The sequence below is a fragment of the Melospiza georgiana genome, chromosome 3 (genome assembly GCF_028018845.1).
Source record: "Melospiza georgiana isolate bMelGeo1 chromosome 3, bMelGeo1.pri, whole genome shotgun sequence".
Taxonomy (NCBI): domain Eukaryota; kingdom Metazoa; phylum Chordata; class Aves; order Passeriformes; family Passerellidae; genus Melospiza; species Melospiza georgiana.
Genome location: NC_080432.1, coordinates 26,916,653 through 26,943,122, shown reverse-complemented (window position 1 = coordinate 26,943,122; position 26,470 = coordinate 26,916,653). Strand labels below are relative to the sequence as shown.

Sequence of the window (26,470 nt, the reverse complement as noted above, 5' to 3'; positions counted from 1 at the left end):
ATTAATTTAGGTATGAAACAAAAAAAAAATTAAAAATAGAAAACAGCTAGTTTTAAGGACATATTTAAGGTTTTTAATGGACTGGAGAACATGAGAGGAAGGGAAGTGGGAAAAAATGTTGCTTCATATCATGGCTGTAATGGTTGGTAAGTGTTTCCAGGCTGGAAAACAAATTTAAGCAACATTTTCACCCACTCTGGAGTTTTTAGACTGCTACTCCATTCAAACAGCAGCAAAAAATTTTCCCTACAATAAGCATATACTGGGTTTGTCTACCTCCCTATCTTCAACCCATCTGAGCCTTCACTAATGGAAGTCTTGTTACACCAGAAGCCTCGATGGCAGTTCTCACGTACATGTACACGAGTGTGCAGCGCAACACGCATACATGTACACACATAAACTATCAAAATACTATTATAAAGCGAGTGCTCCTCCTCAACACCCCTCCTCTGCCCACCCCACCTCCCTCCCCTTCCCCAGGCCAGCATATTTCAAAGCAGACTGGAACTGAGCACTTCCAAGAGCCATCCAGCCCCAGGTCGCACTGCAAAGGTCTGGGTGCGTTGCCAAGTCCCTGGGCCGTCTCGAGTTCACAATACTGATTCCTTGGATTCAGGGTCTGCTGTGCTGCTTGTGTTGGAGACTGGGTTTTTGTGGGTTACCAAGGGTGACGTTTCTGCTTCAGACTTGCTGTTAGCAACTGCTTCTACGGTGACTTCCTTGAGCTCCTGCTCTCTCTCTTTCTTGTCTTTTTCATTCAGGTAATTAAGGATGCCCGCTCCCAGGGCATCCCCTTCCACATTCACAACTGTGGTGGTTCGGTCCCTGGTGAAGATCAGAAACAAAAACCAAAGCAGCAGGGTTTTAGTTTTAAGAGAGTTGTAACACAATAAGGGGTGCTGATTCACCCCTGCCAAACCACAAACATCAGTGGAACCAGACAAGGGAGATGCAGTTATTACAGGTCTTTTCCACAGAAGCATCATCTCTATTTCAGAACTAAAAATGTGCACCAGAGCAGGTTTAAGGTCAGTCAAACTTACTATCAGCTGGTTCTGGTCTCTCTGTGGGTTGCAGCAATGGTACTGCTCTTTCTCAGGCATCCTGCTTGTCACAGGTCACCTCCTTCTTCTTCCCTTTCTGCAGGCCAGCATTTTTCAAAAGCACGTTCAGAGAAGGAACTTACTTCAGGCTTATCCAGTAAGTGACTCAGAACACCCAGCTCTCTTTTTTAACTACTGTGACTGGTATCTTAATCCAAGCACCTGCTTAAGGGATCCTTCCAAAAGCAGGCAGAATGACTTGTGTTCTCTGCATTTGTTCCCCATGGCACCTGCCCTAATTTTTGGTCCTGTAACACAAAACTCGTGTGCCAGGGTGTAATGGAAGAGATTTACGAGTCATAAAGATGAACAATGTTCTCATGTGGCTTTTGAGACTTGCTAGTCATTCTGCAGCCTAACTTTAACAGAGGCTCAAATTGTAATTGTGGTCCTCTCTGGTAATTAAACAGCTGGCATTGAAACAAGACATGGGACTCCTTCCTGCCTCTTTTCCCCTTTTGTTACAAGGCCGAGCTCCTTGACTAGAACACTGCTGACCACACAGGGATGCTACCTATTTTAAAAGGGAGGCAACCAGGATAATACAGGCTGAGAGCAGCCCAGAGTGAAAGGATGGGCAAGTTTTTCACTCTTACCTCGAAGCACTTGCAAGTATAGGTGTGGAACACCCAGCCACTACTGCAGCTCCTTAGGAAGACAGGATAAAAAGGGCTAGCCAGTGATTTGCCCGTCTCTCCTGTCCTCTGGAGGTGGCTGATCCCCAAGAGGTTACAGTAAGAAAGAGTGTGATAACCCTAAGGAAGCTGTAGGAACAAGCTCCACAGATGTGTGCTGTGTGGGAAGGGAAGGTAATACAGCTGCCACATTCCCCAGTCTCTGAAATTCAAGGGTGTCCTCAGGCATCCTAATTTCCACATCTGCTGTGGGAATGCACCACCTACACAGAGAGGCTGGTGTTTCCAAAAAGCAATGCTGAGGCATTACATGCAGTCCAAACCAGGAGCTGCCCAATAACTCACCAAATGGAAACAAACTACCTAAGCAGGATTCAGATCACTTGACCCATACTGACCTCTAACCTCCTTCCCTGAAGATGGAAAGGAAAGGTGGTAATACTGCCTGCTAAACTTGTGACACTCAGCAGTGTGTTCCAGCCATGACAGTGCCCAGGGCAGTCTCAGGAGTCACAAACCCTCTGTGTCCCTGCCCTGCCAATGGACAGCACCCCTCTATGACACTTGTGCTGGTGCTTTGACCAGTCTTGAAACTATTAAAAAAGTTCAAACAATAGCTGACAAGAGCTTCTGATGGAAACTGCTTCCCACACATGACTAAGGAAGTTTTCCACAAGTGATGTTCAAACTCATTTCCTTTGTCCTCCCCTGCCCTTCTAGCATCCAATTAATTTCCAGCAATATCAACACATTCTAAATGGAGTTTTAGCAGCCATTCTAATAGGAACTGAAGCCAAGAAGAAATACATTTATACAAAGGCTGAATAAAAAAGCTGAAGAGGGATTTCAGCATACTGACTGCTTTAAATGGGACTGACTGCTTTTCCATTCTCCATCACAAGTTACCTGTCCCATAGGGTCTTACTTTCTACGGGGTTATATTCTGTACTTTGACCACATTTCCAGCTAAGCATGCTACAAGGATGCTGTAGTGATGTGGATGTCACTCTTTTCCCATGTAACAAGTGACAGGATGAGAGGAAATGGCCTCAAATTGCACCAGAGGAGATTTAGATTTGATATTATGAAAATCTTTTCATGGGAAGAACTGTAAATCATTTGAACAGACTGCCTATGGAAGTGATGGAGTCCCCATGACACGGCTTAATGGGGAGCACGGTGTGTAGTGCTATATTGACAAAATCTGAACCTGTTTTTCCAGCCTTAGCCATTGTGTAATTCATGTTTCCATGCCTCCCAAGAGCAGGTAGGTGGGGCCTGCAGTACTCACACGATCCAGTCCACAGCCAGGATGAGGGACAGGTCGTTGGTGGGCAGCCCGATGGCCTCGAGGATGATGGCGATGGTGAGGACGCCTCCGGCAGGGACGCCGGCCGCTCCCACGCTGGACGCCGTGGCCGTCACGCTGCAAAGACACGTCCACGCCTGGTTAGGGGGCTCCCAGCTCTCCTCTGCTGCACTCTGCCACCTGCTTCCCACCATGGGAACTGTAAACAAACGCTCCAGCATGGGACACGCTGAGCATTCCCTTCCCAGGCAAACCCCTTCCTGCTCAGCAGGGATCCACAGCAGTTACCGTGGCGATGGCTCTGGGGTCAGCACCGGGACTGCCTTCTCAGGATAAGAAACAACCAACACAGCTGTATTCTGCTGCCTCACTGACACTCCCAGCTCCAGTATGCTGGGGGACTTACAGCTCCTGACCCCACGTGTACAAAGGCAAACTCTGCCATGCGGGCACAGCACCTTCTCTGTGTCTCGTTTGCATCCCAACACAGACCCTAAAGCAAGAGCTGGAAACCTGCAGTGCCTGTGCTCACCACACCTTTTTGTGTGAACATGTCTGCAACTGAGCTCTCCTTGAGCTATCACTGCATCATCCTCAGACCTGTCTTACACCTGATTCACTGAGAGTACCTGAAAAGCTAAATTGGCTACCCACCCCAAAAAAAAAAAAACCCAGTGTTCCAGCCCTGCCTTAAATAGACAAACAACATACTGGGAAACATAATCAAAAAGAAAAAACCTGGCCAGGAAGGGTAAAAAATGCCAGGAACCAGCGCTAGGAGGCATGTGGTGGATGCAGCTGTGGTTGCTTGGCACAGTGAGGAGTTTACAGAACTGCTTGTAGCATCCTCATTTAAGGGATTTTGAGGAGAGAAATGAAGATAATGACACTTCATGGGATATGGGACATTGGAGGATATTCCAGGCATAGAAGGGAGAGAGTCTTAGAGAAGGAGGTAGGACTGGGGAGGTGGAGGGGATAATGGAGCAAAGCATTAGGAGGGGAACAACAAGAGATCTGATCAGGAAAGCCAGCAATGTAATGGCAGGAAGAACAGAGATAAGCAGGAACAGAGTCTTTAGTACAAAATTCATGCATAAGGAACCAAGGAGCTGGCAGGAGAATTTTCTAAGACATTCAGAGGGGGAGTCAGGGGCTGCTTTCTGGGCAGTGCAGAATGGCTCAATTACCCAGCCTAATGGTGACTGAAGGATGGAGGAGTGAGATGCTTAAGGAAGGAGAGGAATTTCATGTGAGAAAGAGCTTTAAACAGCTCAAAGACTGTTTCAGAATTCAATTACCCCTCCCAGGTTCCACCTTTCATTAAATCGAGACTCTGGCAAATCTTGTAAAGGTTTAAAGACTTCATCCTTTAATCACCCTATAATTATGTTACATAGCAGTTTGTAAGCTTTAGGTCAGAGATGTGGAATGCTAACTGTTAGCTATTAATGGAGAGACCACAGCTTGAATGTGTCTGGGGGCCAGAAGAATGTGGCTGCAAGCAACTTACAGAATTGTGAAGATCTGGCCAGGGTTGAGGTCAACATTATTCAGCTGAGCAATGAACACAGCTGCCATGCACTGGAAAATAGCAGCTCCATCCATGTTTACAGTGGCTCCAATGGGAAGGATAAACCTGCTGATCCTCTTGTCAACCCCGTTGTTCTCCTCGATACACTTGATCATGGATGGGAGTGTGGCTGAGCTGGAAACAGAGCAGGAGAAATGAAACAAAGCACCAGGGTGTTCTGAAAGCCCCATCACTGTCCCATGGCTTCCATGTTGCTGGCATGCTGCACACAGGACTGCAGTCAAGGCAACAAGGCCATTTTACAGTCCCTCTCTGGCATGATGGCAATGAGGGACCCTCCTGGTTGAGTTTTGAGCAGAGGTATTTAATAATCTGCTTTCATCCAGAAAGAGCTGATAAGGAGTTTAATCTCCCAGAAGCAAGAACTCATGACTTTACACAGTATGCAGCATTACATGGCTGTAGAATGAACAAGTCTCAAACTACAAACATGCAGTAACAGATGCAAATATAGCAGGGGAGGTTGGAACTAGATGATCTTTGAAGTTCCTTCCAAGCCAAACCACTGTATGATTCTATGAAAATATAAACACAACAGATGCAACACAACAGATGCAACAGCAATCTCTGTTAATGCTGTATTAGTACCTTCCCAAATGAACAGAAAAATAATTAAAAATAAAACACCACTCTTGGATTTACTCCTTGCATTATAAATTAGATGGTTTTATTCATAAACCCTCTCCTACTATGCAGAAGGAGAGAGTTTATAAATAGTATTTCAGCTCCATCAGCAGACATGCGACTGCTTTTGGGGATGACCTGGAATGATTTTATATAATATGTCATCTGATCAGGTGTTTCTACCTGAGAAAAGTGTAAGTGACACACTCAATCATTTGTTTATAACAAATAAAAGCTGATCAGGCCAGATCTTTGAAATAAATAATGTTAAATGCCTTTACACTAACAAGCAAGTCTGCTTTGCTCCTACAATATTAGTCTAAATTTGTTCCAGGTCCTTCTGAACTTAAAAAGTAAACTTCTGAGGACAAAGTCACTCATTACTGATCCTCACTTCACTAAAATTGAAAGGACAGCTGGCAGGATCATTTAAAGAAATTATTTTTTCCCCCCAAGATATTTCCAACTAAGCATCATGCTATGGCCTCAATATTTGAGGAATTCTTTTCAACAGCTGATAACCAGCATGTGCTGTGTGGCAGGCTGATGACAGCAGTGAGCATCTCTGTGCTCAGAAGACTCTGCAACCTCAGGAACAATAGTCACACCTAAAAGTAAAACTGGATACAGCCAGTTTAGGGTGACAAACATACCCAGGCTACAGTCTCAGAAGTGGCACAGAAACCCACCTGGAGCAAGTGGCAAAGGCAGTGGCAAGTGGTGTGATAAGTCCTAAGAGAAAACGATACGGATTTTGCCGTGTGGCTGCAAAATAAATAAGCGGCAGAATGATTCCTCCGTGGATGACGTGACCCAGGATAGAGGCAAAGATGTATTTTCCCAGACTGGTCACCAGAAGCACAATATCTTCCATTTCCACAATCTTGCTCCCAACTAGGAACATAATGCCAATAGGTACATACCTGTGTAAATGAAATACTGGCTATCATTAAGTAAAAACAACAAGCCTTGGAAAACACAACATTTTCTGTCTTGGAGATAATATTCCCCTAAACAATCTGCTGCCCCTACTGAAGGGTAGTTCTTTATTCACCACACACTCAGATTAGGCAAATTTGGAAGGCTTTTCTATGACTCTTGTTTGGTGGATGGTAAGCAGTTAAATTTTAAAAGGTCTGTTCACTTATGCCCTCAGAGACAGGGCAAGGAGAATGCCAAAGGGAAGGTGAGTGGGAAGCAGAAATGCTGCCAGGAGCCTCCAGGACAAGACACCAATGAGGAGAGGAGGGAAGGGAGCAACATCACATCACTGGAGTACAGACAGGGGTCAAAGAGTTGGGTTTCAGACATGCAGAAACTGCCAGCAGGAGTTACAGAGTCAGGTCATTAAAATCACAGACACACTGGGTGCCAGCTCTGTGGAGGTTAAGAAAAAGCTGTGCACATACCAGAGAGCTCAGCTAAAGGCTGCTGATGTATGTGCCAAAGACAGCAATTAACTCTGCTATTTGCCTAAAAAGGACTAAGTTAAATGATCAGGCTCCCAGAGCTTCCCCCAAGCCACATCCATGCCTCCTATCTAGAAACATGCCACGTCAGCATTTGTTTGAAGTTTCCTTTGTAAAGAACACGTGGAGCTGCTCCAGGGGAAGGGCCACCTGCAGGCTACAGCCACACCTCTGGTCCCAGTAGCCCTGAAAAGACTGAACTGCCCTTGCACCAACAGCACAGCAGTTCTAAACACACTGTGTGAATCACTGCAGGCCCAGGGCCTGCTCCTTCCTAAGCTCTACTGGGGTGTTTGTGTCTGAATACCCCTGCTGATGCTGTCCACACTTCATCCCTTTCTTCTAAGATTAAGAAATACAAAAAGACCACCCAGCTCCCTAAAATCCTGCCCCAGGAAAATGTGTGACTAAAAAAGATTTACCTGTACATCTCAGGAATAAAGAATCCAATGCCCATGTTCAGAGAAGCTGATTTGTGGAATCAGGACAAACTTCAGAAGGTTTGGTTAAGCATGCAAAGGTCTGGAAAGGTGGGCAAGCCTTAAGGCAGCTCAAATCACTCAGTTTTTCCTGGCCTGCCTCTCCCTCAGTGCTTCTGCAGCTCCTCTGTTCCATGCAGAGAGCATTTCCCTATATCCCAGATCCATGTGAGCATCCTCTGTCCTCCCTTGACCAAATCTCGAGGGGAGCCTGTGGAACATCCCCCACTGAGCCTCTGCAATTCTGCCTTTGAACTGTGTTTCTGAGGAGCCTGATTAGCCAGATCCAGCTGAGCCATGGTCCTGCACTGCTCTGAACACTGAATTCCTCCCCTTGAAGAGGGAGGCTGGAGAGGAAAGAACTGAAAGCTGAGGCCCAAGTAAGTGCTGCTAAAACACAAGAGTGGCTGTTGAACAGGACCAGATAGGAGCTCAAGCTGCCTTTGCTGCTGGTAGTGTGGTTTCACCATTTCAAGGTATCCCTGGGAAGCACATGCAGCTTTACAGATTTTGAACAAATACCAGGACTACACAAGAGCCTTAAAGAAGGAAAGAGAACAAGTAAGGGTTTCACTGTTAAGGGTCAGCAGTGGTCCCTATAATCCACAAAATAAAGGATTACATACTAACTGATTGGCTTGAAGTGCTAGCACTGTAATAAGCTGAATGCATGAACTGCCTCTTATCAGTATTCAGTGTCCAAGGAATTACACTCAAGAGCAAAAAGCTTAAGCTGCTAGGAGACTGAATTTTTCAATCCCTTATGATACCAACTAACACAGAGATCTGCCTGTGTAAAATCAGGTATTTTGTTAAAACCCTTCTACTTCTAAGGGAGGGGAAAATAGTAGGAATGAAAAATGCAGAATGAAGGAAGAAAGAAAGATGTTTAAGTATACATTTAATATGTGCATTTAAAAATACATTTAATACATTAGGTATATTTACAGCTTTTTCATCAGCTTTGGAAAGGGAGTGAGAAATGTCCCACTGTTAATTTGTTTGCTAGCTATCTTTATGAATATGAATATTTTAAGGTTTGTATGTGAGGTGTTAGTACTGTTGGTTTCAGAGGAGCAGCCTAACTCCACAGAGCTACCAAGGACAGCCATGATACTGCTCTGAGGCCCAGGCTTATCCCACCTGATGGAAAACCCAACCAGGAGGCTGCTCCTACCCCAGCTTAGGTGGCCTGAACCACTCTCTAGCGGTGCCTGCCTCCTCCAAAGCTGGTTTCTTGCCTAATAAGAAAGTTTAGTGTGCTCCAGCTCCTAACTAAGAGACTTTTTTTGGCATCAAAAGCTTTGTGGGACTGATCAGAGCACCAGTCAGCCCATAAACTTTTCCAGACTCCAAGGAATCAAGTGAGATAATGTATTTGCTTATTAATAGGCAAGAGAAAAAAAATCAGCATTAGGAAATACCTAGTTTTCTTTCCACTAAATAATCAAAATGGAGTCCTGGAGAGGATTTATAGGCAACCCTTTGAAGTTCTCCATCCTGATACCTTAAGCTATGAGTGATTGTCTCATTACAGGGCACAAGCAAGGAGAGAAGACCCCATGGTGTGACATCACAGCATTCACTTTTGCTGTGATGAGAGATCTCACAGGAAAGAGCTGGACAGAGAGATGAAATGTGAGTTTGCTGATCTGAGCACAACACTGCAGTGCAGATGTTTCTGCAGCCACACACTCACCACATAATCCAGGTAACCAAGACCATTGTTGCCTCATTGAATGAGTTAAAGAAGCGAATCAGATCCTCCCCCTCCGGGCCAAGCTTTTTCAGTGCCACTCCTAAAACCAGAGCAAACAGCACCAGTCCCAGGATGTTCATCCCTCTGATATCAGTACCTACAGGGACCTGCAGAGACAAAAAGAGAAGGCTTGTTACATGTGAGAATAGGATAAAACCCAACAAAAGGGTAATTTTGTTGCTGTCTGATTGATCTGAAATCAACAAGCAGAGCCTATTTTGTCAAAGGGACTCAAGGAGATCTGGATGCAGCTCAGGTACAAACCTGCCTAGTTATGAGCTGGCACGGATTCACTGAGAAGGAAAGGGCCTGCCCACGTGCCCTTCAATATAATAGTTGTGCTCTCAGTGACCTGAACAAGAAAACTCCTCAGTTTACTCAGGACTTAAGTGCAATGATGATACCAAGGTGAAAACCATGAGAAAACAACGAATGTTATGAAGCAGAAGGAGGGGAGAAAGGCAGAGAAAGGCAGCAAACTGTGGCAACCTACTCCTTCATTTGTCCATGTCAGCTGTGGGAGATAGGGAAAAGAAGAGAGATACCTGTTCCCCTTCTCAGAAATCTGTCACTGCCTGGAAAAGAGAATAAAAATAGGATCCACCTATTGACAAAAACTAGTCTGCCCACAGGTCTGCTCTGTGGTTAGTCCTTCACGGTTTGCTTCTCAAAGAGAGCCAGAGCTCTCTTTGGCAATGCAGTATCATATGAACTGAATGAGTACTCTTGTGGCTACATAAAAATATAATTGTTTTGACAAACTGGGTTTTTTTCTCTCCAACTTGGCAGTACAAACATGTCAAATCGTTGTTTTATTTGGAAGAATTTCTATAACAGATGAAGTTTGTGTACAAGTTTTGGCCTTTTGGCTAGTTTAAGTGGACACTAGCTCAATACTAGGAAAGAAAATACATTCTGAGCTAAAAGTTTGAAAGTAGTATCAACTAAAAAACTCAGGATACTGATCTGCTAAATCTGATAAAACCAGCCTGCTTAAGATTGATGTTTTTTCTGGAAGTACACTGCTGGACTGGACTGTCTCTCAATGGCAGGTGGAAATAAAGTCCTGCAGGGAAAGGGATAAAATGTAAATTATACACAAAAGCAGGAAGATTAGACTGCTGTTAATGGAAGTGTTTACAAACAGTGAAGGTGCTGGCTTTTTTTATTCTCTAGGTAAAAAAAAAATAGTTATAGAATCTGCAATTTTTACAGTAGTTGCTTGTTCAGGGTTAAGCTGCCACTATTTATTTGATTCCTGATTGAGAGAACTGAGAACATAGATACTAAGCATGAGGTACAGTGTATCTCCAGAGATGTCTGAGGAAACATGCTGTCACACACACTAACACTTTTCTGTCTGGATAGTTTTGGCTATATTGTGTTTTTTCTGAATGAAAGCTCTAAACTCTTCTGCAGTGAGAAAAGTAAAGACAAAACAAATTACCCCCTCCTATGAACTAAACAAACCATCTGTGCATGTGGGATGTTATAAAATAACATATATCATTCTATACTGGGTTTGTTTGAGACAGGGGTAATATGAAAAGTTCAGCTGGAACTGAATTTTACCATAATGGGCCCAAACCATTCCACAAAAAAAATCCTAAAAACAGTGAATACTCTCTTGTTTTGGTTCCCATTCTGAAAAAAAAAAAAAAAAAAAGTATGAAACTTTGCCATGAGACAGAAATTCAGTGTTTCAATGCTGTAAGAGCCCAGCATTCCAACCTGGATGCTGCTGGGAGAGAAACTCTGTACCCTCCAGAATGACAGTACATGGACCTTGGAGAGGTCTCTGTCCACCTTGCCCCCAGCACTGTGGTAACTCCTGCTGCTGTTCTCCAAGTGCTCACACCCACCAGCACTGCAAGCCTAGATTCTGTGATCTGGGGACCCCTGACCTCTTGGTGACCAGAAGATGACTGTGTGTGCCACTGCCAAAAGCTTGTGAGCTGTATCCCCCTATTTGCTGCCATCCTGTCCACACTTTCAGGCCTTGCTCTCCCCTTGTCTCTCACTGATTTCTTTATGACACACAACACTCACCATCACCTCCCAACACTGCAGATGTAGACAGGAGATGCACCACTTCCCTACAGTAGTAACTTATTGCAAGAAATTTCTCCCTGCAAATCCAGGGCACGATGCTCAGCATTGAGGGAATTCTGCCTCATTGCGACACCACACGGAACGAGTCCAGCAGAAAATCTTCAGCGGAAGATCCTCACAATCCCAGCCTCTAAAACTGGCAGATGCTGAACAGCCTTTTTGTACTCTCACACAAGAGTGCATCACCCCAAAGGGGCAGCCAAACCAAGCAGCATTGTGGACACCAAACAAAAACAGCTTTAATGAGAACTTTGTTCCTGGACAAACTACGGGACACGTTATTGTTTGCCTGAAATTATGCATTCTCTTAGGAAGATTCATGGAGCTCTTCTGGTCCTTGAATCTCTCTGAAGATCCCATTGTTTTTTAGCTCTTGAAACAAAATGCTTATCAAGGAAACAACTGCTGACATTGAACAGTCCCAGTAGTAGGTGGCTGAAAAGAAAATGCAGCCATGTGATGTGAGGAAGAAGAGCAACCACTGGTTTGTGTATTTTTACTCCTGTCCAAAAAGGAACTGAGCCCCCCCAGGCTCCCAGTGCTGCAGATGGTAAAGTGAGATAGTCTGTGCCCCAGGAAGTCTTGCTGCCAATGAGACAGAGAGGATGTAGCCATAAAAGCTGGGTAAACATGAGGTGAGCATGTGAAACAACAAAAAAGGACATGGCTGAGCAAACAAGTACATGTCCCACTGTTCACTTCATCAGTGAGAGAAGACAGAGCCTAGTAACCAGTGGCGGGGGGAATATAATCAATGGAAAATTTTGCTCCACACTATTCATATGAAAAGTTGAAGGAAAATATTTCTCCTCTTCACTCAAATATTCTGCTGATGAACGAAAAAAGTAGATAGGAATATGATCTTATTCCTCTGGAACCAAACTTCTGTCACTATGATATCCAAAAATCATACTCTTCTTTCCAAACTTAATCCTCATCTATCCATAAATACTATGGCTAGACCAGTACTAAACCTGAGCTGACAAAACTGAGATGATGCTCTCTTTTTATTTGGTCTGTTCTTCCCTAGAGACAGTAGGGCGTCTTCTGGAATTAAAGAAGCTCAGTCTGGTTTTGCTCCAACAACTTAAAAAAGGTTTTGGAAAAATAATAGCAGAAATAACCTTTACATCATCACAACTGTTGGCAAAAACAGACAGCAGTGGCACATTCAGAATATTTTTTCTGATGTTACATCAAACAGGAGACTGATAGGCAGGAAAAAGAGAGAGGAAAAATGAAACAAACAATGTTGCATTTTAAAGGGCCAAAAGATGCATTCTTATCTCTTAAGGAAAAGTGAGGGTGTTGAACAAGCATTAAAAAAGTACTTGACAGCAGCGCCATTTTCAATGGATTTGGTTAGCCTTAATCCATGCTTGGTTGCTACGGAGCCCATGTCAAACCTGACAGTGAAGATAAATAAAAGGCTTACTCCCATTTCACTTACCCTTGCTTAAATGTCAAATAACTCAGCACTCTGCAACAAACACACAAATCCAAGTGCACGTTCCTACAGCCTCTCATACCGAGCGTGTTTCAGCAGCACGAAGCTGCAGGGGCGTGCCCTGCCCGAGGGCACACAGACACAAAGCGCTCCTTTGGGATTCCCGGTGACCGCTGCATCCGAGTCACACATCCGTGTCACACGGGGTGACCGCGGAGCCGGCCCAACGCCACCAGGCAGGGGGAGCAGCCTGCTCCCGAGCAGAGCTGCTCACCCTGGGATGCCAGGCTCCCAGGCAAGGCACAGCTTTGAGTGCTAGTGCCATCCAGCAGGCACCAGTGGAGCCGCTCACCCTGGGATGCCAGGCTCCCAGGCAAGGCACAGCTTTGAGTGCTAGTGCCATCCAGCAGGCACCAGTGGAGCTGCTCACCCTGGGATGCCAGGCTCTGGGGCAAGGCACAGCTTTGTCCCTGCTCGGTTCACGCGTCATCCCAGTCACCTGTCACCCTGTGTCTCCGGGGCTGGTGAAAGTTCAGGTCAGGGCTGGAAGCAGAGTTCACAAATGCTGTTCTGCATCACCTGCTCACACACCAGGCATGGGGAGGAGAAGGTAATGAAGCCAATGCTTGCTGTGCTCAGGGATAGGCTCCAGAGTCCCTCTGGGTAAGCATAAACTGCTCTTTCCTTGATGGTTTTACAAACTGGTGGGCAAACCCCAGCTGAACCCTTCCATGACAAATGCAAACATTACAAGTCTCCTGCCCTAGGGGAATTCAAATCATATTAAAAACGTATTTACCCAGCATCTGATACTGAGCTCAGACAGCCAGAATGAGCCTGAGGAAGAGAAAATCACCTTGAAAGTAATTTCTCAGACCAGTCTCCCAAAAATCCCATGGCAGCACATGAGACACTTTATTTGGAGCAAGGTGACACCTTGCAGGCTGGGACCCTGGGTCTGTTTCACAGCATGCTGCTTGTAAGACAACAGTAACTATTGCTGAGCCTGCAACATGTTGGCTCTGGCCAATAATAAACATGTTTGATAGCTCTGTCTGCAGGAGAAATGACACTTAGTGGGATACAGAGCATCTCTGGAAGCCCCACCATCTACATATGGAAGGTCCCACTCTACCTTGCCTACACCTACACACCAGTTCCCTTTTTGACACCATTGCAACAGTAGCCTATTTGTAATCTTCTGTCTGTAATTTTTACTCCTTCAGACCACTTGTTACTGCTTCAAACAAAATTTCAGCAACGAGAAAAAATTCTCAACCCAACAAATTAACAAATTAAGAGCCTTGAGTAGAGGGATAAAACCTCAATCTCTCCAAACTCTTAATGAAGAGTAAGGTTTAAGGGACATATTCAGCCAGCCTGATTGCTATGTAGTTCCAAGTCTACAGAAAGTTATCTGGAAACATCAGGTAGACTCATCAAAATTTAGATCAAGTGAGACCAGGTCTAAGAAAGCATGGCCTAGAAAAATAAAGTGTCAAGGGTCACATCAGTTGAGCTCAGCTCTCCTCTCAAGCACAGCTTTCTGTTGTGGCTGTGGGTACTCATTCAGCTTGTGTGTGTCTCAGTTCCAGGCAAATAAAAGTACTTGTTTCTTTCTCAAGACTGCTGGAAAGGATTAAAGGCTGTGAAGTAGTCAAATATTACTGACAACAATTTGTTTAAAAACCTAAGAAATGACCTTACCTTTTCCCACGTGATATTTCCAGAGGTTGTGTTCCTGAGCAGCAGCTGATAGTCTGTCGCATACTGCAGGTAAGAAAAAAAACCAAACAAAAATGGTGAGGCAGGCATTAAAATTGTCAGCAAAATACCTAAAAACTAGGGCAACAATTACTTTGATAAACAAACTAGACACCTCACAAAAGCAGGGCACTTCTTTGGGCTTGTTTTCTTTCCATATGAAAGGAGGGAAGGAAAAGCCTCTGTCCTTGTCAATTCCCTGTGACAACAGCAGCACAGAGGAAAAGAGGACTGCTTTATTTCATCCCTGAACACACACAGCCCTGACACTAGAGGCATCACAACACATCCTTTTCATGGTGTTATTTTTGTACTGCTTCTGGTTTTACTCATGGAATATTGACTCGTACTGTATTACATATTCATGCAAAATAGAATGTGATTTTAAAGGTTTGCCCCTGGTTTTGATACAAAAGCAAACCCACCATGAAGGCAAAAGCCATTATTTTGCTCCTGTATCATAAAGAATCATTCTGCCCTATGACAATATTCTCAACACTCTCTATCCTGACATATAAAAGTAGCATTGACAACTAAAATCAAAATCTTTTTGGAGCCTTACAGCTCCTATCCATCAGTTTAAACCACACTATGTTCTGGTGCCAGTTATCATCCCACCACACTGTCTCTGTTGGAAGGGAAACCAGGCTGAGTAATTAATCCAGCAAGGGATACAATGGAAACTACTGAATAAAACCATCAGGCAACAGGTAATGCTTACACACATGGGAGCCTAAAGGTCTTCAGCCCTATCTGTTCTGAGCCCAGCTCTAAACTTCATAGCCAAAGGATTCCCAGCTAGCTCCTGCAACATGGTCAGCAGCCTGCACAGGATTGCCACTGCTGCCTAGCATGGCACCCAAAGTTAAAAGAATATTTTTGGTGAAGGTAGAAAAGATGGGCTTTGAATATGCTTTTGTTTGAGGAATATTGTTCAAATAATTTGCCATGGAAGTTGTATGTCTGACTGTATCATGTGCTTTTAAAAACCCTACCTTCTGTAAGTAAATTAACTTCTGGTATTTTCTATACCATCTTTCTAGTCCTCTTCTAATAAAAGAGCCTATGCACTGTAGCTCATGTCCAAAGTCCTCACAGATCTTACCGTCTCAAAAGCTGCAGCAACAAGATTTGCAGGGAACAGGTTTCTGTAAAAGACAAACAAGAAAATGAAATACGTCATGGAGAACTTCTAAATAAATGCACCAATGTGTATTAATCTCAGACAGAATGGCTTTTTCAAAGGCAAGCACATTGGCACTGGTGAAGTGTGTAGCACAGAAGATTCTCCAGCAGCATGGAGCTTGCTTGGCTCACATGAGAGAGGGGACAGGTGCTTGCTGCCACACCTCACCTTGTGGGCAGGGCCACAGAGGCAATCACACACAATGCTGGTTTTACACACCCATTGCCCAGGGGCTACAGAAACTGGTTCAGCCACACCACCTGCAGCACCAGCTTATGGCCTCCAGGGTCAGGCAGGATTTTAGCATTGCTCATGTGATTACTCTTCACTCACAGCATCAACATGAAGGACAATCCAATCAGCAAAATCCACTTATGAGAATGGCTTAACCCTTCAATACAGCACAGCCAGCTTCCCTGATCACCAAGGCAGAGCACAACAACATCACAGGCCAGACCTCTCTGCAAGGACTTAGACAACACAGGTGGAAAGTACAGGCAACTCCTATGGAACATCTGAATCCAGCAGTGCCTTCACACAGAAATGCCAATCTGGCATCAGGTTAGTGCAGAGAGGACAGCATGCAAAGTGATGTACACTCTTCCTGACCATCCAGTATGTATCTGCATACAGGAAATCAAAATCATGAACTGGACCATGCAGGGCATTCTTCCAAGCTTCTTGTGGTATCTTATAGTTGGTTTTAACGCTCTAATTCCTTTCTCACCTTAGGGAGAAGAACATGTGTTCCCCTAGCCAAATGACAGCTCTTGGTTTTCTGTGTCAGAAAGGAAAACAGGAATAAAAGCTGATCTCTGGGGTCATGGCAGGACCACAGCTGGCAAGGGCAGGAACATGATGGGTATCAGCTGAAAGTACTGCCAGCAGAAGGCATAACAGAGGCACTTACAGTGCCTTATGGTAAGGCAACACAAGACCTTACCCAGTGCCAGTTAATTGTGGTAAAAAACATTTGGACAGCTGCTCCCCATCCTTTGCTCTCTGTGCTGCTCTGAGGAAGCTGCAGCTCCTTCCAGGCTGTGCCCTGCTAACTTCCCCCCATTTTTGCCACAGTTACCCAGGCAAACATTAAACCAGGCTGTGGTCATTCCACGAATGGCACGGAATGCGCAAATCCAAACCAGAGCAAGAAAAGGAGCAGCAGAGTCAAATCTTTGAAAGCAAGAGGGAGATTAAAATGTGGTCCAGATAAGGACTTTGGCCTTTGCATGGCTCTGTTCTCCTGCCACACAGGGAGTTTTCCCACAGCCTTGACAGCAACTGTAAAGGACATGGAACTTTGTCAAGCACCTGTCTGCTGTGAAATACCTCAGCCTCTCTCTCTCTGATGCACCACAAGTGTATTAGGAGGATTGCTGCAAGAATAATTTGTCTTCTGGAGTCTACATTCCACCAAGCATGAAGGGAAGAGCAACTTTCTCCTCATAAGCTGACCATGCAGCTGTCTGTCTGAAAGCAGGAGAGCGAGCTCTCGCTCAGTAAAGACACTCAAGAATTGGCCAAATAAGATCAATGGAACAGCTAACGTGCATCAGTTCTTGCACAGCTGGAACTCTCTGGTGGATAAAAACCTTCAGTAAAGTAAAAGCAAACTTGCTTTTATCAGGAATAAAATATCACATATACAAATGGGCTCATGCTGTTGGGAAAAGAAAGATATTTCTTTTCAGCTTTTCATAGCAGGATGATTATTTTTCTTCAAAAAAGAACTGACTGGACTTTGAAAAAGCAAAGAGATGAAAAAAGACTGAAAATCAACCAGAAATCAATTCTTTTTTTTTCTTTAAATCAGCTTTTCCATCCTGATGAAAACAAAACCAAAGGAAGCAATACTAAAGCCCAAACAACATGGTTCTCCAATGTTTAAATGTGGCCAGGAAACCAAACCCTCCATAATTTGCACAGTATGTCAGGCATGGGCCTCAGTAACTAAACATTAACTTATCTCCAAGCATATACTTAAAGCACACAGTGAAGTGATGCCAGCAACCCTGTTACAGCAAGGCAAGGGGCAGGTTCTTACTTCAAGTGTGAACAGTGCTAAAAAATAACCTAGAGTAGAGACTTTGCTTTATTCCTCCAGCATCAGTTGCAGGACTTGACAATTTGCCAAGTAAAAAATTTTGATCTTAAGCAGCTCATAAGGAGTTTCATGTTCTGTTCAATCCAACTTCTAAGTACACCTGACTGCAAAATACCAAAACCACATAAAATAAAAACAGCTCCTCTGTTTCAAATCCCAAAGCTTAAGAACAAAATGTGTCGGCTCATAAAAAGCAATCTACAAATAAATGGCTTATCTTGGAGGCACGAGGTCTGCACAGACTACACTTATTGCTCACCTAAGATCAGCCAGCATGTGAACTAAATTAAACTATAATTACAGGTGGGTCAGATCACAAGTTCTTACCTTTGGATGGATTTGTGCAAGAACAGCACTGCAGTGCCTGAAAAATGGGGCAAGATGCTGCGTGCTTTGGGGAGAGATAAAAGCTGGCTGGTGACCTGCCTGGGCCCATCGTGGACTTGTGCCTGCAGGGTTTGCTCCTCATGCCTGGTAAGGTGAAGCTCACCATCACAGAAACCCAGATACAGCTCTGTCCCTGTGAGCAGAGGAGCTGCATGGGGAAGTGTGGACATCCCTCCTGCGAGGGTGAACCAACAAACAGGGAAGCTGATGAACTGGGTAATTGGGCATGCAAATGAAATTTGGGTGTCTGCCAGTTGTTTTTTCTGTGAGGACCAAAGGTTTAGAAGGTTTTTGTGCTTTGAAAGCCTGTAGCAAATGTGAACATGGAGTTTAGGGAAATCACCCAGGCTGTATGGCTGGATTGTTGACTGTTTCTCGTGGCCCCATCCCCATGCCCTGTGCCAGAGAACACGGTCCCCTTTCTGAAGCAGATGTGGATTATCACAAGAACACGGGGCTGGCCAGACCTGGGTCTGGGTGATAAGGAGCCCAGCACAGCAGTGTGGGATCAGACAGCCTTGGCCCCAGATGCAGGGAGACAAAACTTGCTGCACGTGGCAGGAACCAGACAGGCCAATAACACACCACCATGGCAAGGGGACAGACGTGCTGCCCGTACCCCCCGTGCTCCCCTGCTGCCAGCACCTCGCTCCACACACACAGACCCCAAATCCTTTGTGCCAGAAAAGTGAGGTACAGAGAGGCTTCACTCCCCTCACCAAGCAGGAAAGCCTCTCTCTGCCTGCTGCAAGTTGTGCAGACAGCCCCAAAAAAGCCGTATCAGAAATCCATCTGACAGCTGCCAAGAGGGACAGCTGTGTCCTGGGGCTGAGCCTCCATGTAACCACACAACACAGGGTGAGAAAGCACTCTTCTCAGATCCTCTTAAAACAGGAACAAGAAAGTAGCAGCACCAAGGGCAGATGTTAAGTGTGTATTTCCTGCTTGAATACTGTGCTCATCACCCCATCTCCCTGTGCACAGCTGGATAAATGCACCTTTCTTCCTGTGAAAAGCTGCTCCCACCAGTCAGAAATGGACCATTACTCCCCAAAAAGATCCCACTGTATTTCTGGTGTAATAGAAATCTTCAGTTTAGCTGCAACATCCACTCTTGGAAATCCCAGACAACTAAGGGAACCTGGAGCTGGCAAATGGAGAAAAGGAGGGCTGTAACTCTCCTCCTTCTCCATTTTGATATTATGGTCAAATTGCTCTCTTCCTTACAGGCCTGTATCTTTCCACCAGAGGGATGAGGATTATACAGGAACTCCTCCATTGTATGTGTAAGGGATTATTATTAACAACTGTTTCTAAATGATTCGTTTGCTAGAGCTCTGCAAACAACTTTGCTCTGGCAGCAAAAGCATGAAGGGAAATCCAGGCAAATGGAATGAAACCCTAAAATACTATGCATTCCTCTCACATTGCTTCTTACAGAAAGGTTCCACTTCTGAGGCCAAAAACCTTGGTGTTGAAAAACATACTTTTTTGAGGAAGTCTACAAAAAAAATATTCTGTGTTGGTTATCTCCAGTTTTCAGGGTTTTTTTCAATGGTACAAGTCCACTTGCAGCAACTTTTATTGCCATTTGTGGCAAAATGCCAGAGCCCAGTTCGAATTCCTCCAGAACCTCTGGTTATTTTCTGTCCCAAGATTCTCCTTCAACATCACACAGCAATTTTCTTCATCTGCTTTTTGATATGTGGATGCACAACACATGCCCTGTACATACTCATATCTGTGAGTGTGTGCATTTGTTTTAACACAGAAACTTGAAAATGTCTTTACTTATAGCAGATATTTGACACAATTTTTGTCTTAATGGTCCAGTCTGTATTTTTCATGCTTGCAAAATAAAAAATAACTGGGGGGAGTTAGTTGTAAAAGGCAACAAATGAAGGAGCAGAAATGTTCAGAGGCTTACTGAAAAAGCCCTGCCAGAGAGTGCAGGCACATGAATGAAAACAGAGTTCTTCCTACAGAACTCACTCCAGACTCAGAAAGTGACACAAGCAAGGTGGGACAGTTATCTTCACTTTAAGAACCAGCCATCAGCTTCAAACCCAGAGGTCAGCCTGTCTCCTGGGCTAACTGCAGCCACTGCCTGGACACTTTTTATTCTATTTATGAATTCACAGGTGGCATCTCCCCCTCCCCTCTAACAGTCACATTTTACTGTCTTTCCACACTGGGATTTCAGAGATGGCCTTCATGGCTGCTGGTTTGGGGTGACTCACTGGGAAGAGCAAGGCTGCAAGGAACAAGTGCTACTGGAGCAGCTGGTGCCCAGGAGAGGGTCACTGTCACTCTGGCCACCTGCTCTGCAGCCCAGCCAGCAAACACAACTGATGCTTCTCCCTGTGCTCATGTCTGCCTTCCCTATGGCTCTGAAGACTCTTGGAGCAAAGGAGGAGCTGCTGTGGGTGCTCCCTTTGGCAGCTTGGCTGGTAACATCTGGCAGACAGACAGAAAGGGCATTGAGAAGCAATAAAATTTAAACAGCTTTTGCACTTGCTTGGCAAACTGGGAAACCCTGACCTTACTGCTTGGGGCAGACATGTGGACCTCTGTGCACTCTCCCTATTAAAAAAAAGGGATTACCTCCTTCCCTTCCCAGATTCTTACAGCTAGGGTTGGATTAAAAACAGAATTTCCTTCTCCAAAGCCAATTTCACAGTTGCAAAACATGTTTTCATCCCAAAATTGGGCAAAGAAAGCCTGTTTCAGATCCTTTTTTCCACTAAAAAAAATTTGTAAAATACTCTGTTGAAATGTTCCTTTTTTGATGAGTGAGATTCTCTACTTAAGTCCTTTGTATAAAATGACAGCAAAACATTGACCTCACTGAAATGAAATGCCACAATCACCCACCATGGAAATTTTGACAGGATCAATAGGTTCCTGTGAAACTGTTCAATTTTGTTGAATCAGCAAATAGAAATCAGAGCTAGAACAAAACTCTGACCTTATTGAAACATTCAGCCGTGACAATTGCCCATCAAAAGTGTTAACAGATCAATAGATTCTTGCAAAACACTTGATGCTGCTGTTCCAGCTGCTTTCCAGCAAGCTGCAGGTGGGCTGTGTGAGCGGATGGAGTCCCATCCTTGGGACTCCCTCTCCCTGGTTACAGGCAGGGCACAAGCACAGCCAAGCTGGCTCTCCCCAGTGCCACCTTCTCAGGTGGGGGCTGAGCCCCAGAGCCCAACACATCCCAGCCAGCCCCTTCCTCCAGCTGCCAACCACTTCACAAGCAAGCTCACAAGCTCTCTTTTTCTCTATTGCTTTATCTTCTCCACCAAATGCACGAGTAAGGGAAAACCCCAGGAATCCCAAAATTTCCTTCACTCTCCTAGTCTTCTGCTGACAGACTTAAGGAATTTTAAGATCCTGCCCTGAGTCCAGGGAACACCCCACTTTCTGGGTGCCTTTTTTAAAGCCATCAGCCTTGTGGAAGTAGCTCTTGGAAGTAACTCTTGCTGGATCTCCTCCCATGATCACTGCCCTTGGCCATGCCTTTAGGAAGCTCCAAGGAGCTGCCCACATGACAGACCTGAGATGAGATGAGCCATCAGCATTCCTGCCTCGGGGCACAAAAGCACCTTATGGCAGCTCTGCTGTCCCCTCCCCATGGCTGGGGCAGAGGACAGTGTGCCTAAGCCATGACTAGACATGCTTAAGGCTCACTTGCCAGAAGGGAAACCAGGAGGGTGCTCCAGCACCTCCAGCCAGACAAATCAGACCTGGACGTTATGGCCAATGGACAAACCCAAACAGAGACAGCCTTTGGGTTCACCAGTGAGTCATCTTTCATTTGATACCCAAAGCCCAAGATAAATCTTTTTTCCAGAGGTCATTTGTCCATGCCTAGATGCATGTTTGTGGGGAAGCTTAAACTTTGAAAAGGAAAACCAAGAACTAAGCTGGCGTCCAGACATCACTGCACAACGAAAAGCAACACCTTGAATCATTACCTAAAAGGCTTCCCAAAGTGATTGCAGAACCAAATAGTGACACACAGCTGAGATCTCCTCTTTGCTGTTTCTTCCTTGGGTCATGTTTTACACTGGTTTTCAGTGCTGATGGGGGACTCAGTTTACCCACCTGCAACTCATTTTTACCTCTCCTCTGAAACCAAGCAGCAGCAAAGCCTTGAAGGACACAGTCTTGTGCTACACTGAAAACAGAGTTTTCCTGCATGAAACAGAAAGTTTCATGGCCAAATGAGATAAAAGGAGAAGCAAAGAGGAGGATGCTGTAAGACCCACCTACACAAAAAGCAATCATTTCAACCCTCCAGGCCCTATAGAATCATGGCTTTGTTATCTCAAAATGAGTTTACTAAGTTTCATCACAGCAGGGACCAAGTTCAGCGCTCAAACCAGAACACCCAGGTTTTCAAGAACAGTTAAAAGAATAACATTACACAGCAGAGAGATCCTATTTCCTGAAAACCACATACTCTCTCCATCCCTCAGTCTGTCAGGGATTTGTGCTAAGACTGAAAGCTTTAGTGATGGCTGCGTCCAAACACAACTTTTCTGGACTGGATTTCACTGTCACTGCTGTAACAACCTGACAGCCCAACAGTGTGACTGCAACAGCCCTTCCTTGGGGTTCCAAGAAAAAGCTGTATTCACAGCCCCCCACACATGCATTACTGAGGGAAGGTTCCTGTCCCCTCACCTCCAAGAAGGGAACTCCTCTGTGACCCACCATGCTTTCCCCAAGCCTCATCATTATGAGCTCTGCTTTGGAATTAGGGACTCAATCTTATCACCATCATAACCCCTTTGAATATGAACTCTGCACCTGCATTTACAGACCAGACCAAGAAACAGCTGTCTCCTCTGAACTTCAGATATTACCCACAGTGAGCCTGAAGCTCACTGGAACATCCCTGGCCTGTTCCTCAGCTCCATCCTGCTCCATGCTGCCAGGTGACACAGGGATGTAACACCAGGATGTGCTGGCCAGCCACCACTACAGGCACCTTCCCAACTCTCCCAGGTGTGCCTACTCCTTTTTATTTTTTTGGCAATTTTCCTTCACCTCCCTCCCCTCCATTCAACAACAAATCACCACCACAGCCAGACCACCTACTCCCATTCCTGCTATTCCTTCTTAACATGCTGTCAGGAACTGCTGGTCCTTAAGAAAGGTCCTTAATTGTTGGTTCTTAAGAGAGGGAGAGGTGAGCTGAGGACACTGAGCACATGGCTGCCAAAGGAACAAACCAGACTTACTTTCTATCCAAAGGGAACATACTTGTCTCAGGGGGAGAAAAGGACATTAACCTGAATTTGTAAATACAGTTCTGGGTTTGGGGTCTTTTTTTTTTTTTTTAGAAAATCTTTTATCTTTATTGAGACATCCACTTATCCAGAGAGAGCAAAAACATCTCTCAGCTGAAAAACTGGACTCATAAAAGCAAAGCAAACAATCAAAATAATTAAAAAAAAACCCCACTCAGTTTTGTAATTACCGGGATATCGACTAAGCTCAACTTTCCAGCCACTTCACTGTAACACACACAGGTCACCTCCCTTATTCTTGTGTTTGTACCTGGGTGCAAAGCACAAGGAAATGCAGCTGGAAGCCCAATACTCAAAGCACCATCTGGATGCCTGCCTCGTTTGCCTGTGTGCTCCTACCCCAGACAGATCTCAACAAGACATGGGCTTTGAGAAAAACAAAAAAGGTGAAGTTTGCAACTTTGCAAGGAGGAGTAAAGATACACTAAAACACTATCATCTGATTAGAAGTGCTTCCAGATAGATTTGGGGAATGCAAGTCTTGTCTTTGAAAGATGCAGAGGTAAGAAGGGAAGCTCACAAACCTACAGAGCATCCTTACACTGGACTATGTTTAGGCTATGTCCTCCATGGAATTACAGGGCTGCGTTTCCACGTGCACATCTAAGAGGCAGGCAGGCATTCGGGTAAGGAGACTGGTAAAGTGTTGGAGAATTAAAGAAAAAAGTGTGTGTGAGGGATGAGAGGAGAGGAGCTGCCCAGCCCTGCCCTGCCTGCAGGAGACAGGCACCAACAGGCAGCAGGGCAGGGAAGGTGCCAGGGAAAGCCTGCCCTGCAGCCGGCACCCAGGAGCCGCTCTCCCTCCAGGCAGAACCAAAAACGGGCCTAGGCACCCAGAACTCCAAGCAAGCCTCGACTCATCCTTGCAGCCACCCAGGCAAAATTAAAAACAAAGCGGGGAGAAGCAGAGCACCAAGCCTACACCTGACCGGGCTGCGGGTACTTGGGCAGAGAGCCGTGTTTCTGGAGAAACCAGGATTAGGATGAGGAGGATGGTAAAATGAAGGAGATAAAGAAGGAGGTTCAGGAGAAGGAGAAAAATGAGGGGAAGGTGCAGAAAGAATAGTGAGAAGATGCAGGAGGACAAGAAGATGAAGGAGGCTGAGAAGAAGGAGGAGGGCTCCCCGGCTGCAGCGTGCAACACTGCCGGGTCTGTCATCATCCTCGGGCGGCGGGAGGGCGGGGGAAGGAGGGGAGCGGGGCGGCCTCACCTGATGAGGTCCAGGAAGGAGTCCACCGTCTCCTTGCTCTTGGGTAGCGCGCCCGGCAGCCCCAGCTGGGTGTTAAGCGCGGAGGCACCGGCGCCGGGGCGAATGATGAAGCCGAGGGCGACGGCGAGGCCGGAGGCGAGCAGCGTGGTGCCCAGGAAATAGGCGACCGCGATGCCCCCGAGGCGGCCGAGCGAGCGGGTGTCCAGGCTGGCGGCGCCCGACACTAGGCTGCAGATCACGAGCGGCAGGATCACCATGCGCAGCATCCGCAGCAGCAGCTCCCCGGGGAAGGCCAGGTACGAGACCTGTGCCGGGCTCAGCTCCGCGCTGCGCACGGCGGCCCCCAGCGCCACGCCGGCCACCACCCCCGACACCGTCAGCAGCACCAGCGCGTTGCGCCGCAGGAACCCGCGGCAGCCCCGCAGCCGGGCCCCGCCGCCCCGCCGCTCCTCGGCCGCCGGGCCCTCGGCATGGCCGTTCCGGCCGTGGCCCGCCTTGCCCTCACCCGCCGCCGCCGCCGCCGCCGCCGCCGCCGCCGCGTCCTCCATGCTGCGCCGAAGAGCGGCTCCGCGTGTGCCGCTAGCGTGCGGCGCTTCAGGCACTGACTGAGCGGCGGGCCCGCCCCGCCCAGGGCCGGGAGCGGCGCCGGCCCCGCCCGGGGGAGGGAGCGGCAGCCCCCGGCCCGCCCCATGCCTGCCCGGCCCGGGCTGGCTCGGCGCCATCGACGCCTCTGGGCCCGCGCTGCTCCCCCGCGCCCGCTGTGAGGCCCCTCCGCGGCCTGAAGGCCCCTCCGTGTCCCCGCGGTGGCCCAGAGATCACGCGTGTCTCCCCACGGCTTACACATATCCCCATCACCTTCCCGTCCACCTTTGTGTCTTTGTGGGTCACACTTGTCCCTCCATTGTCTCCCCTCAGTGTCCCTGTTGTTCGTACACACCGCTGTAGTGTCCCCATAATTCACCCGTGTCCCCTCAATCAGGTCCCCTCGGTGTCCCAGGGCTCACGTGTGTCCCCTCTGTTCATGTCCATTTCCCTGTGGCTGACATGTGTCCCCTCACTGTCCCCCCTCATTATCATCACAGTTCCTACACACCCCTGCAGTGTCCCCATAGTTCACAGATGCGCCCTCAATGTCCCTACAGCTCACACATGTCCCCCTCCCTGTTCTCGTGGTTCAGGCACGTCCCCTCAGTGTGCCCATGGCTCACACATGTCCCCCTCAGTGTCCCCATGGTTTGCATACATCCCCATCAGTGCTCCCACAGCCCACCTGTCCATTCAGAGACCCCCTCAAGTTCTTCACAACTCACACATTGTCCCCATCAGCGGGGTTCACCTGTGCCCTCAGTGTCCCCCTCTCCTCTGCAGGAACCTCTCACAGAGGCAGGAGCCACTCTCTGCACCAGGACTGGTTGTGTCTGTGTCCCCTGTCTACATGATCGAAGGCATTCAGCAGGTCCGTGGGTTCATCCAGGGACTCTGAGCACCCTTCCTTGAGGAACCCATGTCTCACCTCACAAGCTGGTTGTCTGAGGAGCAGACAATGTCAGTGATGATACACAGAGCTGAAAAAGGGCACTTGGGGCTTTCAAACCCACAAGAGCCTCGTGGGTGCACCAGTGTCATGTTTGCTCACAAGGGCACTTCCAGGAGCTCCAGCTGGTGTTTGGACTCTGTCAGGGGCTCCATTTCAGCTCATTCCCTTGACATCAGCAAAGCACAGCCTAGCAGAAAACATGCTGTGAAAACAGCCAGCCACACATCTGCTTTTCGAGTAGACTGCACTAATTAAGGTGACTGACAGGGTGTGATGCAACAATAGTCCCAATTTAATAAGACTTTTCTGTTTTCCAATCTCATGGATAGGCCTGAAAATCGCTATATCATGTCTGGAACTCCTGGGAATTGTTTGTGTGTAAATAGGTAACAACACCACTGACAGCAGCTGTGTCCACCACCATCCACT

General features: G+C 46.6%; 1 protein-coding gene across 1 annotated transcript; it reads right to left on the bottom strand.

Annotated features, from left to right (window-relative positions):
- Positions 1–589: 589 nt before the first annotated feature.
- SLC1A4 (solute carrier family 1 member 4) lies at positions 590–25,052 on the bottom strand. Its single transcript, XM_058019903.1, has 8 exons — positions 24,505–25,052; positions 15,404–15,446; positions 14,242–14,304; positions 8,916–9,082; positions 5,958–6,191; positions 4,564–4,758; positions 3,033–3,167; positions 590–828 (listed from the first exon to the last, which is right to left on the bottom strand). The coding sequence occupies exons 1-8, from the start codon at positions 25,050–25,052 to the stop codon at positions 594–596; spliced, it is 1,620 nt and encodes a 539-aa protein (XP_057875886.1). The 3' UTR covers positions 590–593.
- Positions 25,053–26,470: the final 1,418 nt, after the last annotated feature.